Source organism: Cyrtonyx montezumae, unplaced genomic scaffold (genome assembly GCF_038088225.1).
Source record: "Cyrtonyx montezumae isolate F1298 unplaced genomic scaffold, pur_monq_1.0 scaffold_2, whole genome shotgun sequence".
NCBI classification, from domain to species: Eukaryota; Metazoa; Chordata; class Aves; order Galliformes; family Odontophoridae; genus Cyrtonyx; species Cyrtonyx montezumae.
Genome location: NW_027071936.1, coordinates 57,069,034 through 57,082,782, shown reverse-complemented (window position 1 = coordinate 57,082,782; position 13,749 = coordinate 57,069,034). Strand labels below are relative to the sequence as shown.

The window sequence follows — 13,749 nt, the reverse complement described above, 5'->3', positions numbered from 1 at the left end:
ATAACAATTTCTGATTTGGGTCATTTATAGTATTTGCATTTCTGGAATTTTTGCAAGGGAATTAATGGCAATGAGGTGGTAAGAAAATCAGATGCATTGATTTGGGAAGTAATTCAAGTAAACAAAAAACCTAATGACTGAAAATATTGTTAGCAGGCTTAAATTCATTTTATTGCAACTGCAAGGAAAAAGAATGTATCGTAAATCTTGATGCATTAATAGTTCTGTGTTTAAGACAAAGCACTACTTCCTTGTGGTAGTCATTTATTTTTAGTGAAATCTTCTATTCCTGATGGGAACTGTTATGAGAAGGTACTTGATTAATCACATATCTCTCATAACGTGACATCAGTTAAGTGAAGACGATATTCAGGAAGAGTAACATAAAAAGCATTGTGTAGTGCTGAATTCAATTTTGTTGTACAATAAAATCAATTTAATTAATTTAATCTGGAATAAGAGGATCTGAACTTACCTTCCTTGAGTGTTCTTAGGTAGACAAAAGTGAATCTGTTGCTGAATAAGCGAATAGAAAGAAACATTCTATAAATTTTTAAATTCTTCAAGAGGATGAATTATGCTATCTTTAAAATTAGTGGGTTGTTTTTTTCCTATATTTTCCTAGTTTCTCTAAATATCCAGATGCAAATTTGGAACTTTCAGTTCTTGGGGAAGAGCTGAGGAATGCAGGATACCATTTTAGAAAGATACAAGAATGTCTCACACTTAAAGTAATTGGTATATTATCTTTTTTTCTTATTTTGATAAGTGTCATTACTTTACTTTTAATTTCTGTGAATGATTATTGCAATGAATTAATCCAAACAGCTTCTACTTACCCAAAATAAACAGTGCTGGAAAGCATCTAGCTTGAGGTTCTAAAAATGAAATTTTGTCTTGCAGATGCTGCCTTCTTCCGCAGGCATTTCAGAAGCCAGTGGACAGTCAGAGTATCATGAGGCTTTTGACAGAGTCAGTGGAATGTTGGGGTCAATACCTGCAAACTCTCTGCAAGAGGCAGATGGCATCCACCGTTCTCACATTGCTCCAAATATGTACACCAGTTCTCCTGTAAAATTAACAAGTCCAGAGAGGATCGTAGCCTTGCATCGGGAACTAAGACAAAACCATCGCAAAAATTGCCAGGTCAGTCAATTTTTTTTTCATTTTAGTGAAATCTATTGTTCTTGACAGTTATTTTACAGATCCTATAAATATCTGAATGTTCTCTTCCAGAGATGCATATTTATCATTAGTTTGCACAAGCTGAAGATAACAAATTCTTAACATTTTTCATTATGCGTTTTTGTTCTCTTTGCCTGAGAATGACTTCAAACATGTAAAAATGTTTAAAAGTTGTTTTCCTAGTGGTATATTCTCTGCTAAGGTTATCTTTGAAAGTAGTTGGATGTCTAAAAAAAAAAAAGGAATTATCATGTTGATTCTGTCCTACCATTTTTTCCCTCCATTTTGTTTTTTTTTAGTGATCCAATTATTCCTATGCCCCGAAGCTCTTATAGTAATTTCCATTAACTGCAGGAATCCTGTTAAGAACAAAGTTGATCAATTGCAATTGCATCTGTGACAGACTGCTGCTAAACTAAACACGCAAGAGATTTCACCCTCTCTAAGACAACATAACCTCTCCATAATTACACAGAAACAAAATCTGAGTATGCAATTACTGGAGCCAGTTATAGGTAGAGCAGTTATTAATATTGCTCTATTGAATTCTCCTTGTTAGCTTAGATTAAAATAAAATAAATAGGCAATATATAGTTTCTGCTTTTCAACTATTAAGTTAAAAAAACTCATGTAAGATACTGAAATCTCTGTTTAGTTAAGAAGTTTATATAAAAAAAATGTTGACTCAGAATTCAGGTAACAAATAGAACTCATAATTATTGAATCCTGGGGCTATATGTGACAGTTTAAGCTGATTTCCCAGTGGTCTTCTTTATCACAGTCATACATAAAAAGGATTGATGAAAATATTGTTGTAGAGGGAAATTATTAGGGAGAGCAAAACGCAAGCAGCTTTTTGATGACCCTGATCTTTGACAACTCCTGGATTTATTTATTTTTATATATTTACACCAAGTGTGCTTTAATTAAATCACAGGGAGAGCATGACACAGGCCTATCATATTATTAAATGGGAAGCTACAACTGAAATCAACCACAATATCCAGAGTTACATGTTTCTATACGGATTACAGAAATATACTATGACATCTGAGGTTATGTTTTCTTTTCTTTGCTCCTCCTCAGATACCTTCATTTGTCTCTTCCAATACAAAGTCAGAGACTGACCCCAACTTGTCCATGACTCATGAGGAAACACCTTGGCCTCCACTCACAAAGATGAAGGACACACTGGAGCTTTTGGAGCGTGACTGGACCATGCAGGGGAGGGACTGTTTGTCCAAATGGGATGATGTATTTGGGGGTCAAATAGGAAATCAGCATGCAAGTGCTATTCCCCAGGGATTTAAACAGAAAGATGTCATTACAAATAATGCATGGCTCTCTAGAGAAAAAACAGATGGCTCAACCTCAGCTACCACAGCAAAAAGCTCTTTGTCAGACATGTTGTCAGCAAGTAATAAAGGTCGAAATCCTGTGGGAAGAAATCAGCTGCATGGGAAAGAATAAAAACCTCAGAAATAAAACAAGGTAAAGCATCTTAGCAGTGTGATTTTTTCATTGTCATACTACTTTGTATGTATAGAAAGTACTGCTGATTTTTTAAATCAAAAATATTTTACTGGTTAGCATGTTTGAGATGTCTGGAAAATTTACATGAGGAAGTGCTATAATACTTTTTAGGATCCGGATTTCTTCAAATTTCTGATAAATGAAACCAGCAGAGTTTTCAGCAGCCAGGCTGCTTTTCAGTTTTTGCTTTTCCATTTATCTATTATTTGCTTTTCCTTTAAATGAAACTGTGAAATAATCTATTAAATCACTTTTGCTTTTAAAAACCCGTTTCCTCCAAAAAAACCATTTCCTCAGTGCGCAGTGGCAAGTTCTGCAAAAATATCTGGCTTGAGTGGCTGGAACTTGAGGAGATATTGTAGCATGGACTACCTAAATTCCCACTTAATATAAATGTGATGGCAGTTCTGCTGTTAGTAGTTGTTTAACGTCCTAGGATCTTTTTTCTTTGTTCTTTTTATAAGCTAACTTACAACAGGACACTTCCTATGTGTTCCTGTAGGTGGTAGTATCCATAAAACACCATCCTTCAATTGTTACTTTTAAGCCCCTTATTCAAATTCCAGTTCAACTTTAGCAGTTTCATGGGACTTGCTTCCTTAGGTAACTGCTTGGGTATTGTGAGTACCATAACATCAGAGTTCCAGGGGTTGATACCGGGACTGCAGAGCCCTATACCTGCAGTAAACAAAAGTGAAGGCAGTGCCAGGCCAGCTGCTCTAGCACAGCTGACAGAGCTTCCTTGTGAGCCTGACTCAGAAATAGATGTGGTCTGTGTGCACCTTTGATGGATCCTAGGAAGGAGGTTTGTGTGAGTCAACCCCACTTGAGACTGGAATGTTTAACAGAGCATGGTTGTAAATTCCCCTAAATGCTTAAGTACCATTTATGTTGGGATCTTACCAACCAGGGTAGATACTTTTGGAAACCCTCAATTATTCAAATCTCCTAGCTATCTTTATTTTTAATCACTTTTATTAGGAAAGGGCATTTTTAACACACATTAATTTGTAAAACTGTTCTGTGCTTTTTCTCTGCCTTCATTGATTACACCCAATTGGTTCACAGAGTATTACTGCTTTGTTTGATGCTGCTCCTAAAAACCCAGAACAAAATGACTGGTTTTGAAGATGAGAGCATTAAGCTCTCATTCTCTCCTTATGGTGGGAAACCCATCTTCATTAGTTCAGTAATGTAGCAGTAACAATAATGTATTGCTTACAGCAGTAACTGAATTGGTCTTCATCCAAAACCTCTTAAGAAAATACACACCAGACATCAAGGTAAATAGCCTCTGGATGCAATGTATTAAAGCACTGTCAAAGCAGAGACACCTATGAGTATCCAACATCTGGAATTCTGTTCTCTTCTGTCTTCCTATTCTTACTAATGCTGGCCAGCAGTTCTGCAGATAAATCTGATGTCCTTCCATGAGTTGTTCTGTTTAAGTCTAAGATATTTTGATGTAGAAAAACACATTATTTTACACAATAACCTTCATACTGATGAAATGATGCTTTAAGAATCAGCACTTAATGAAAACTTTTTTAGAGCTTCATCTTGCTGATAGTAAATTACATGAACTGGTAGCTCAGGTCAGCTAGAGGTCAGATGATAATACATGAAGCGTGTTAATAATAAAGGTATTAATAATAATATAGTATGATGGTAAGATAGCCTGTTATCATCAATATCGTAGTATCTTACCATGAAATTAAGCCTTTCTCAGTCCATTCTCTTTCTATCAAAGATAAATATGGTTAAACTGTTATGCTTCATGTTACAGCTAAGTAGGTTATTTGGACCCACTCTTGCTCCTGTTGGAATTAATTCTTGAACCAGATCTGAGGACACACACAGTTTTAGCAAACACTTGCAGACATATTACCAACAAGGAACTGCATAATGCATAATCGACTCGAGAAATTCCTTAGGAAAATAGATAATTTGTTGGCATTTTGTAGCTTTGCTTTCCAAATTGTAGATTTTAATTAAAATCTTGTAGCCCTTTAGTGTTTTTTTTTAATTCTGTAAGAAATTCATTCTTCCTACCACAAAACAAACAACTGTTATATATGTGCAGATACCACAGTTATAATTTTTCTATCCATGTAACTTGTTTTTCACTTCTCCTAAGTAAAAATGCAAGATGTTAGATACTACTGCTAATAATTTAGCAGTGTTCATTTACTGTGTCATCTAGAACAGCCACTTGCAGCCCTGAAAAAAAAAAAATGGATCACCTAAAGACTTTCTTTTTGGAACTTCTGTCTTACTCCATTTCATCTCATCACTGATTAGGCAAATGAGAAATGATAGTCACATGATGCCAAATAATTCTGTGATAATTGATGTACAAGATTAGATGATGGTTTACATCAGCAACAAGGTCCTTCAAATTCTTTAAACTCTGTCATTTATAGAAAGCAGCTCTAAGATGTACAGTGGCAGACCAGATGGTTTGTATACTGGTGTCCTGCCAAGCTGAAGCCCTCTGGGAGTCTGAGCTTGCTAAGTGACTCAAACAGAATGATTAATATTTCCTCTTATTGTGTAAATAATTTGTTGGGTTTTTTGTTTTTTGTTTTTTTTTTTTAATTAAGGGTTGGTAACAGTATGCTTAAAGAACACATCTGAACAATTGATTTATGTTAATTATCTGTTGTTTGGTATCCAAGGACTGCTTAGGTCAAATGACATTATCTGAGCTTGGTGGGTTTACCAGCACATCTAGAGGGAAACTGGACATCAGTACACATTCTACTAACCCACACTCTCAGAGCCTGTTTTCCATCAAGACTCTTTCATTTACGAAGAACTTGTTAGAAATATGACTAAGCTGTTTACTAGGATCAACAATTAATGTCAAATGAATGCTTTTTAATGCTTTCAAGCAATATTTGCCCTGTTCCTTTTCCATGCTTGAATTCCCCAGTACCAAAGCCAAAATATCTTATTTTAGCAGCAAAGTATTCCCAATTCTCTCATTTTCATAGAAGTATTATTTAGAAATAAGATATACATGGAAGAAGTAACCTGAAATAGTGCACACAGAGTATTTTAAAGACAACGTGAATGATAAACCTAGAAAAGGAAATGATGGTGTAACTGAGGTAAAAAAAAGGGAGCAAAGCTTAGTGTGTTCAATGTAAGTGATGCCAGTGTTAGCTCTATATCCTTGTGGAGATTAAACATTTTGAGAAAAGGGAGAGGGCTTCTGAAAGCCTATCACTTCTTATCTACTGCATATCTCCTACTGTAATAATCTTTATAATTATAGGAGATCTGATGATCAAATCTGAGGCTCAGACCACAGTAACTCGGTCTCATGCTCAGAACTCACACTGCTATGGGTCAGAATAAAAAAGAGTTGACAATGATTATATTTTCTGCAGTCCTTAATAAATCTTGATTTTATTTTTGGTTGACAAATCTGATGTGTAAGAATGCTATCTAGTATCTTCTTAGAAAGAACCTTTTCATTTAGCACTTAAGCTGATGAATATTAAAGCCGCTTATTAAAACCAGATAATGCATGGAAGGTTTTTTCAGTGCTGACCTTTCTCATAGGGCCTGATTAAACCAAGAAACTCACAAATCTATTTATGCAATTGTATTCTTAGCAAGCAAGCCAGCTGGTAGCTTTGACTTAGGTCTATCATTCTTGCAGGAGCTTTTTCTTCAGAATAAAGAGAACATTGTCTTTCCCCAGACTGTGTCCCAGATCTTGCCAGTCAGGGCAATGTGTTCCTTTACACGTAAATATAGATGAAATTTCTATGTACATTTGTAGTCTTACATACATATAAATGCAGGGGATTGGCATAAATGAAAGTAGTATAAAATAATAGGGATAAGTTACTTTCTGCAGAGCAAAGATCAGTGTTTGTGTAAAATTTTCTTAACATTTTTTGACTTGTTTTTATATGCATAAAATCTTGAACTTTTACTCTTGTACTGGAAACTAGACCGACTTGCACCCTTGCTGAAGATCTTTTGAACTCTAGTAAAATGCATGAGGGTATTTTTACAGATGATGGGTCTGGTTCATGGCATACTACAGCAGCTCTGTATCGGTTTGGTGACCAAGACCAGCTGTTACCCTGGCTTCTCAGGCACTGAGGTCAAAGGATCAAGGATAGAAAGAGAGGGGTGTGGTTTTATTTTTGTTTGTTTGATTGATTCTTTGGTGGTGTTCTAAGAACATTTAATCAGAAATTAATCAGAAATTAAGGTGTTACTTGCTCTGTCATGATGTGAGAACAAGGAGCAGAGTAAATGGGAATTTCAGCAAAATATTCCTTGAAGTTCACTTGGGTTGGACTTGAACTACCTACATTTAGACAAGAATGAGAAGCTTTGAATGGTGTGGCATCTCAGCATATTGCTGTCTGGCAAAGCGTTCTTTAAGTGGGAAGCTCCTAGAGCACATTGTCATTTTTTGTAGCGTGGCTCTAAGGCTCAGAGTTGTGAGTGATTCTTTCTTGCTCTTAGAGAAAGCCACAGTTAGAAAGGGAGAATGTGGCCATCTACTGCTGCCCTGCCTTGCCCCCACCATCTGCTGGGTGCCAACTCTCTGCTTTGCCATCTGTAGGCTGAGGACTCCGTCTCTCAGCAGCCACATCTTAGTTTCCATCTGGCTGCAGGCAGTCCCTTCTGGTGAGGTGGGCTTTAAAATAAATCTAGGAGTGAGGCTGCCTTTGACAGTAGCTGGAAGGCACTGGTAATTTATGGCTGTGCTTGGTGTTTACCTTTGGGTGCACAGAGCTATTCTCAAGTATCAGAAGACATTACTCAGCTTAGTACAGCTCTGCCAATGTTGTCAACCTTCACAGCAGCAAATGTTAAAGGAGGAAGGAAGTTTGTCACCATCTGTTTAGGAACTAAGCTTGAATTCTGCTTAATTTGTGATCTAGAAAGTGGGATTCCTTACACCAAGTGTAAAGTTAATCTCCTGAGACCACTGGCAGTCCTGAAGAGAAATCAGTACTTGGACTACAGGACAGGATTCGTTTCCACAACAGGTCCCACAGCCCACACTGTAGAGCTGACCCTTCAGATCACTGACTATAAAGCTGAGCCAAGGGGGATTTTGAATGCCAGGTCTGTATGGCAGAAGAAGGGGGAGGTGATTCCTATCCTCCTCCCACGTCCTAAACAGCTGCTGTCTTGTAAGGAATAATTGACATTAACACTTAGGAACACTGTTTTTTATGATATTCTCTCTCTTTTTTGAATGTTCTGCCTGAGGACTTTTCCTTTGTACTTATTCATTTGATTCTCTATGTAGTTTCATCTTTATTTATATTCTTCAACTCTTTTGAATTCCCTGTAAGGCATTTAGGTAGCAGTTTATAAATATATTAAATAGGAAATAAAAAGTGTATGTAAATCTGAAGCCTTATTGACCTGACACAAATTCTCTGGGGGCCACAAGAGATGACATTCATCAAGCGAGGCATTGAGCATACCCCAGGTCTGGTGCTAATACCCAGGAGTTTTTGCATAAAAATAGAATAAATTCACTCTTCTTCATCTGTGAACTATGCACTACTCTTTATTTGCATATTCCCTTGAATAGTGTAAAATAGAACAACGTGGAAGGGAGAGTAACAACTTGTAAAACAGTGTATTCAAGTCTGTGGATTCAGCCTGGCTTGTGGTAAGTTTTCTTCAGTGGATTCATACCTGCAGTCACTGCTATTCTTCTGGGAAATCGCATAAGCACGTTTCCTTTTGAGGGCTTCTGACCTCTTTTGTGTTCTTCTCTTTAATTTCTTTGTCCTAAGTAAGGTGATACGAAAAGAAATCCATGGTGGTATGCTTCCCTGGGAGCTTTAAGACTGTAAAGCTGCTTCAAAATTAAAAGCAATTGCCCAGACTCTTGCAAGTCTCCAGAAGATGACATATCTGCTAAGAATGAGTGCAGCCCTGTGCACTGGCAAACTGAATGCTGGGGAAAGAATAATGTGATTGTCAAGATATATCCTTCACTTTAATAAATCATTCTGAGAAGAAGGCTCTGCCTCAGTTTAAAAGTAGTCCTTGGAAAAAAAGATAATCTAAACTTTAGCATGAAAGAAAGCACTTTTCTCTTTTGAAATAAGCATAATTTTCTTTCTTCTGTAGTACTGGGTAACTTCTGTGGTAGGTTGAACATACTGTAAATCAGTAGTATATGAATAAGATTATTATCTTAGCAGCATTATTAGGACTAATAGCTTATATTCTTTGAATTCATAAGCATTCATATTTTATTTCCTAAACTAGCTTTTCCCTCAGAAGAGGTTGTATTGTCTGTAAGACTTATTTGTAGTATCAAGTTGTATGCTATAAAATGAATCACTACCTTTGAGCTCTCAGTTAAACAGAAGTTGTAGCAATGCATCTCACCTGGAAATTCTGGCAGCTTAATGTTAGGGGCTTCTCTCTGCTCCAAAATGATTGGCTTGGGACTGATTACCAAGTCATATTGTCATAGTAAATCTGAATCTGTAGTGAGTCTGAATCTGCTTTCCAGTCTGTTCCTTGAATCATCAGAGTAGCATTTCCATCTGTGTGTTTTACAATGGGAACCCTATGCATCAGTGCCATTATATTCCCAGACCCTGCAAAGCTGACATCCACCCATCCATCCATCCACTCATCTGTATTCTAAAAGAGATTAGAGCACTGGGCACATTGGCCCTGGATGGTGTACAGGTGCCATGTTCATTTTTACCCTCACAACATTGTTCTTTTGTTTTCTAGAGGTGTGGAATCCTTGGCATTTTGAGACTGCTGCAGCTGAACACAGCATTATCTGTTTAGGAACATACCATTAAAAAATCAACTTCTAATTTACTGCCTAATTTATAGGCCTGCTTGTTATAGCCTGTGACATAAGCTGAACTCATGTTCAATAATTAATGTGAAATAAGAGACAGTGTTACATGGCCCAGATAGATTAGATGCTCTTTATTTAATTCTGTCAGTTAGCCACAGCTGTTAAAATTTATATCCTCATAAAAGAAGGTACCTGTGCTGCTGTAGGTTTTCAAGCTAAAGAAATTCATGCTGGAATAAAGTATATATCCAGAGCATATCACTTACACAAATACTACTTTTTGCCACATTAAGTGTTAGAGAGATTTTTCAAAGTTGTAAGAAGGAATTAGATATTGAGATTTAATGTTCTTTACATTTTAGTTACTAACTAACTCTTCTTAAGCCTTCAAAAACATCCCATAATTAATTGAATTTGATTGTATGTGGCCATATATAATCACATACCGCCAACGATGTGGACTCTTGGTGATTTTAAAATTATGCTTTTGTTCAGTGCAAGCTTCCAATTGACATACATACCCACAGGATAATATAAATAAAAGTAGATGAAGAATCTCAGGATTATTTAACTGCAGCTTTGTAACATAAACATTTTTTAAAACTTGGCAAGAGATGGGAGTGCTGAAAAGACATTTAGTAGTGCTGGGCATCAGGAAGATGCTGCAGAGTTGGCTGCTGTGCCACAGGAGCAGTGTAGTCCTCATTCATGTCTAGGACTTAATGGGAATCCACAGATATTAAATTCCCACTGGGAAGGACACTCTTATTCTCCCCCTTTTTGTGTGGAAAAATCAATATCTCATCAGGGAACCCTCCAGTACAAAATATTTTGAATGAGCATATGATAAATAATATTCTTGTCTGCACTTGAGACGTAGAGAAAATAATTTTCTTGGTATAATGAGTGATAAGTAGAACAAAGATGATGTGGGAATAAAATGTATCTGTTAGATCCATTTGATAATTTCCATCTGGATGGCATTTGTTTCTCTCTGTAAAGGGAATGGGAGCTGCCTATTTCTACACAATCTGTTCAGTTTCTTTTATGGGAAAGGACAGTTTAGCTATTCCTTCCATATGGGCATACATTAATACATCTAACAAACATGATCATCTCCCATTTTAGCCAGACCCTGTAAGTACTCTTAATTCCTGGGTGGATTGGGAAGGGTATTGAATATCCTCTTTTATTCTTGTTTCCTCTTCAGAAAGTAATAAGGGGTGGAGGAGAACAGTGTTACTCTGTAGAGTTAGGTGCTATCTAATTTGATAAACTTGGGGGAGTGGAAAGCAAGGTAGCTGAAAGGGTGTAATCAAAAAAGATTTCTGTAAAGGTAACAGTGTAATCATATCTTCACTTGGCCTGATGATGCTGTATGGATGCAGGTCTGCAAGTTTAGCTGTTATGGGTTCCTATTCATCCCAGCTCTGTCACAAATTAAGCTGGCTCTGTCTCAGTATTTAATCTTCTTTAAAACAAAAATATTGTAAGAGTTAAAAGAATCACTGTTGTTGTCTTGACTAACCAAAGGGAAAGAAAAGGTCACAGATTAAGAAAATAAAGAAAATACAACAACTAAGGATGTGTTGTTTTAGGACCATCCCTCTCTCATCCCTCCATTGGCAGTGGCCCCTGGATACTGTCTATTCACTCTTTCTTGCCTTGGTTTGGTTTGCTGGGCTTTTTCAGCAGTGAATTTTAGTTTCGTTTTAGCACACTCAGCATTCTATGGACATTGCTGGTCTTGGTGTGTCTGGGCAGCTTGTCTGGAAGCTCAACCATAGAATGGTTTGAAGTTAAAGCAGCATTTTGTTACTGTCACTGATAACCATTTGCACAATCAGAGAAAGTTGTCACCCAGCATCAGATCTACAGTGTTATTTTTAAAAAAGGGTGGGGATAAAAAAAGGAAAATATGTGGAATATCCTTTCTGCTCTCCAGTTTCATGAACAGTTCTTCTGCATTTTCCATGTGAAAATCAATCTCAGCATGCTGGAGCCCTTTGTTCCTCCACAGCATGCAGCCAGAATTAGAGAGCTTTGGTTGGGTTGAGTCAGACTTGGTAAATTGTGAGACAGAAAAAAACACGTGTGTTTGGAGCTGGGGAAGACATGCAGCTCTGCAGAGCGTGGGTGCCAAGGACTTACTGGGAAGGGCAGAAGAAATGGGTCAAAATGAAGAAACAGATGCTGTCTGAGTTCACATTCATTTTGTTTACTCACCTGGCTTTTGAGGAAATCCTGTGACAAATAACGCATGCTTTCAGCTGCTGACCTTTTTATAGGACTATGACAGATATAATGTGTTTTGTTTTTTTTTCCACAGAGAGCTGATGGTTGTTACTGCTGAGTCACTTCTGTTACAGATGTGGATTTTTTTTTCTCTGGAAGTAGCTTTAAATGAGACAGAATTACTGTCTGATTTGCTGACACAAATTAAACTGTCAGCTGAGTTTTGCTTCCTCTGACACAGTTCTTAGAACTCTCTTTGTGCTTTTTAAGATTTGATCCAGATAGATTGTGGCTGTTTCATTCCTGGTGTGTGTGCTACCTTGCCTCAGCTAATATCTACACCCTTCAGCAGGCATTAAGAGGAGTGGCAGCATTAAGAATTTATTTTATGCACTGAAGCCTCTTTCAGACCTTCCTATTTCAAGCTGACATTGGCTACTGCTGGCTAAAGGGGTACTGGGCTGCAGGTGGTGTCAGCACAGGGATGTGCAGGCTGTTCCTGAGTGGTACCTCACACATGCTTTGGACATCCTATCAGCAGCTGAGGTGTGGCATTCCAGTTATTGATGCTGTTATTTTATGAATGATTTCCTAAAATGGATGCTTACTTGAGGGTCACATCCCCCTGTATTCTACAGTTATATACTAGATAACACCCAAGGAAGGCAAATTGCCTTTTTTTTTTTTTTTATAGAATAGAAATATGCTTGTAAACAGATAAAGATTAATAATAATAACAACAACAACAGCAATAATAATAATAGACAGTAACTGAAAGCAAATACGTAGATGAAAAGACCAGGACAGGTTGATAGTCTCCAAGGCCTCAATCATTTGCAACTCGATGACTTCTTGAAGTAGTATGGGTTCCTATTACTTCAGTGAACCTTGATTAAGTTGTCAGCTCTCTCTTTGAACCCACATTAGATATCTGCATTTTGTTCTTTGCCATGTGTAGGATGCTCACCACTTGATTGCATGTTTTGCTTCAGAAGCTGTGGATGCCCCACCCCTGGAGGTGCTGATGGGTGGCTGCTTTGCCCATGGCAGGGGTAGGGGCTGGATGGTTTTAAGGGTCCCTTCCAACCTAAGCCTGTGATTCTGATTATGTGTTAAGAACCGACTTGTTATTTGTCTGTTACCAATGGCTTTCGTAGTGTACCTTGGCTCTTCATGGTTTCCCTTTCCTCCTACTTGTACTTCTACCCAAGTATCAGTCTTCACTGTAGAGCATCAGTTTTACAGAGGAACCTATCTAGCAAATGACAGCACTGTTAATTGATAGCTATAGAACTCACATGTCAAAAGTCATTTCAGGATATATGTATAGAAAAAGTTGTGAAAAAAATCTCAAACCTTTCTTCTCCAAAGTTATGTTTTAATGGAAATTGCAAACGTTTTATTTGTGTTGTTTTCTGTTTTTTAGGCAAGAGAAAATACTCACTGGATCAATTCCAGAACACAGACAAATCTTTTGGAGGCATGACTGATATTACAATTGGAGTCCCTTATCAGAACTTGTAAGGTAAATCAAGCAATTATAGTAAATGGGTAAAACTGAATAAATTAGAAAACAAGGGGATAACAATTCTTTTCAGTTCCAGGTAAGTGCTTCCACAGGAAATATTTATAATGCCACTCTCTTCTGTGTACAACTCTAAACTTTGTTGGTCTGGAAGTCCTCAGCTTCACAAATTAAGTGCAAAGTGAATTTTGTCTCTCTCTATATAAATAAAATGAGAATTACTTCTTTTTGGCTCTTTAAAGCTGTGTATGTACAACTAAAAACTTCATGATTCCTCTCCCTTTTTTTCAGTAGCTGTCAGTTCTGAAATGAACACTGAAAACCAAAGTATTTATATCTTTAAGACTTATTTACACTCCAAAAAAATGACCAAATGTTCTTTCTACTGTTGGATATTATGGAAAGCAGTCACTATTTTAGGTTGAACTGTTATTTTCTCATACTC

The 13,749-nt window shown here is 37.1% G+C and overlaps 1 protein-coding gene across 1 annotated transcript in view; it reads left to right on the top strand.

Annotated features, from left to right (window-relative positions):
* CUNH4orf50 (chromosome unknown C4orf50 homolog) overlaps nucleotides 1–13,356 on the top strand; it is a 40,168-nt gene extending 26,812 nt beyond the window's left edge. The window contains exons 13-14 of the mRNA XM_065735790.1: nucleotides 904–1,146; nucleotides 13,206–13,356. Coding sequence (XP_065591862.1) covers nucleotides 904–1,146; nucleotides 13,206–13,265 — 303 coding nt within the window. The 3' untranslated portion in view covers nucleotides 13,266–13,356. The remainder of the gene's footprint in view (nucleotides 1–903; nucleotides 1,147–13,205) is intronic.
* The last annotated feature ends 393 nt before the right edge of the window (nucleotides 13,357–13,749 follow it).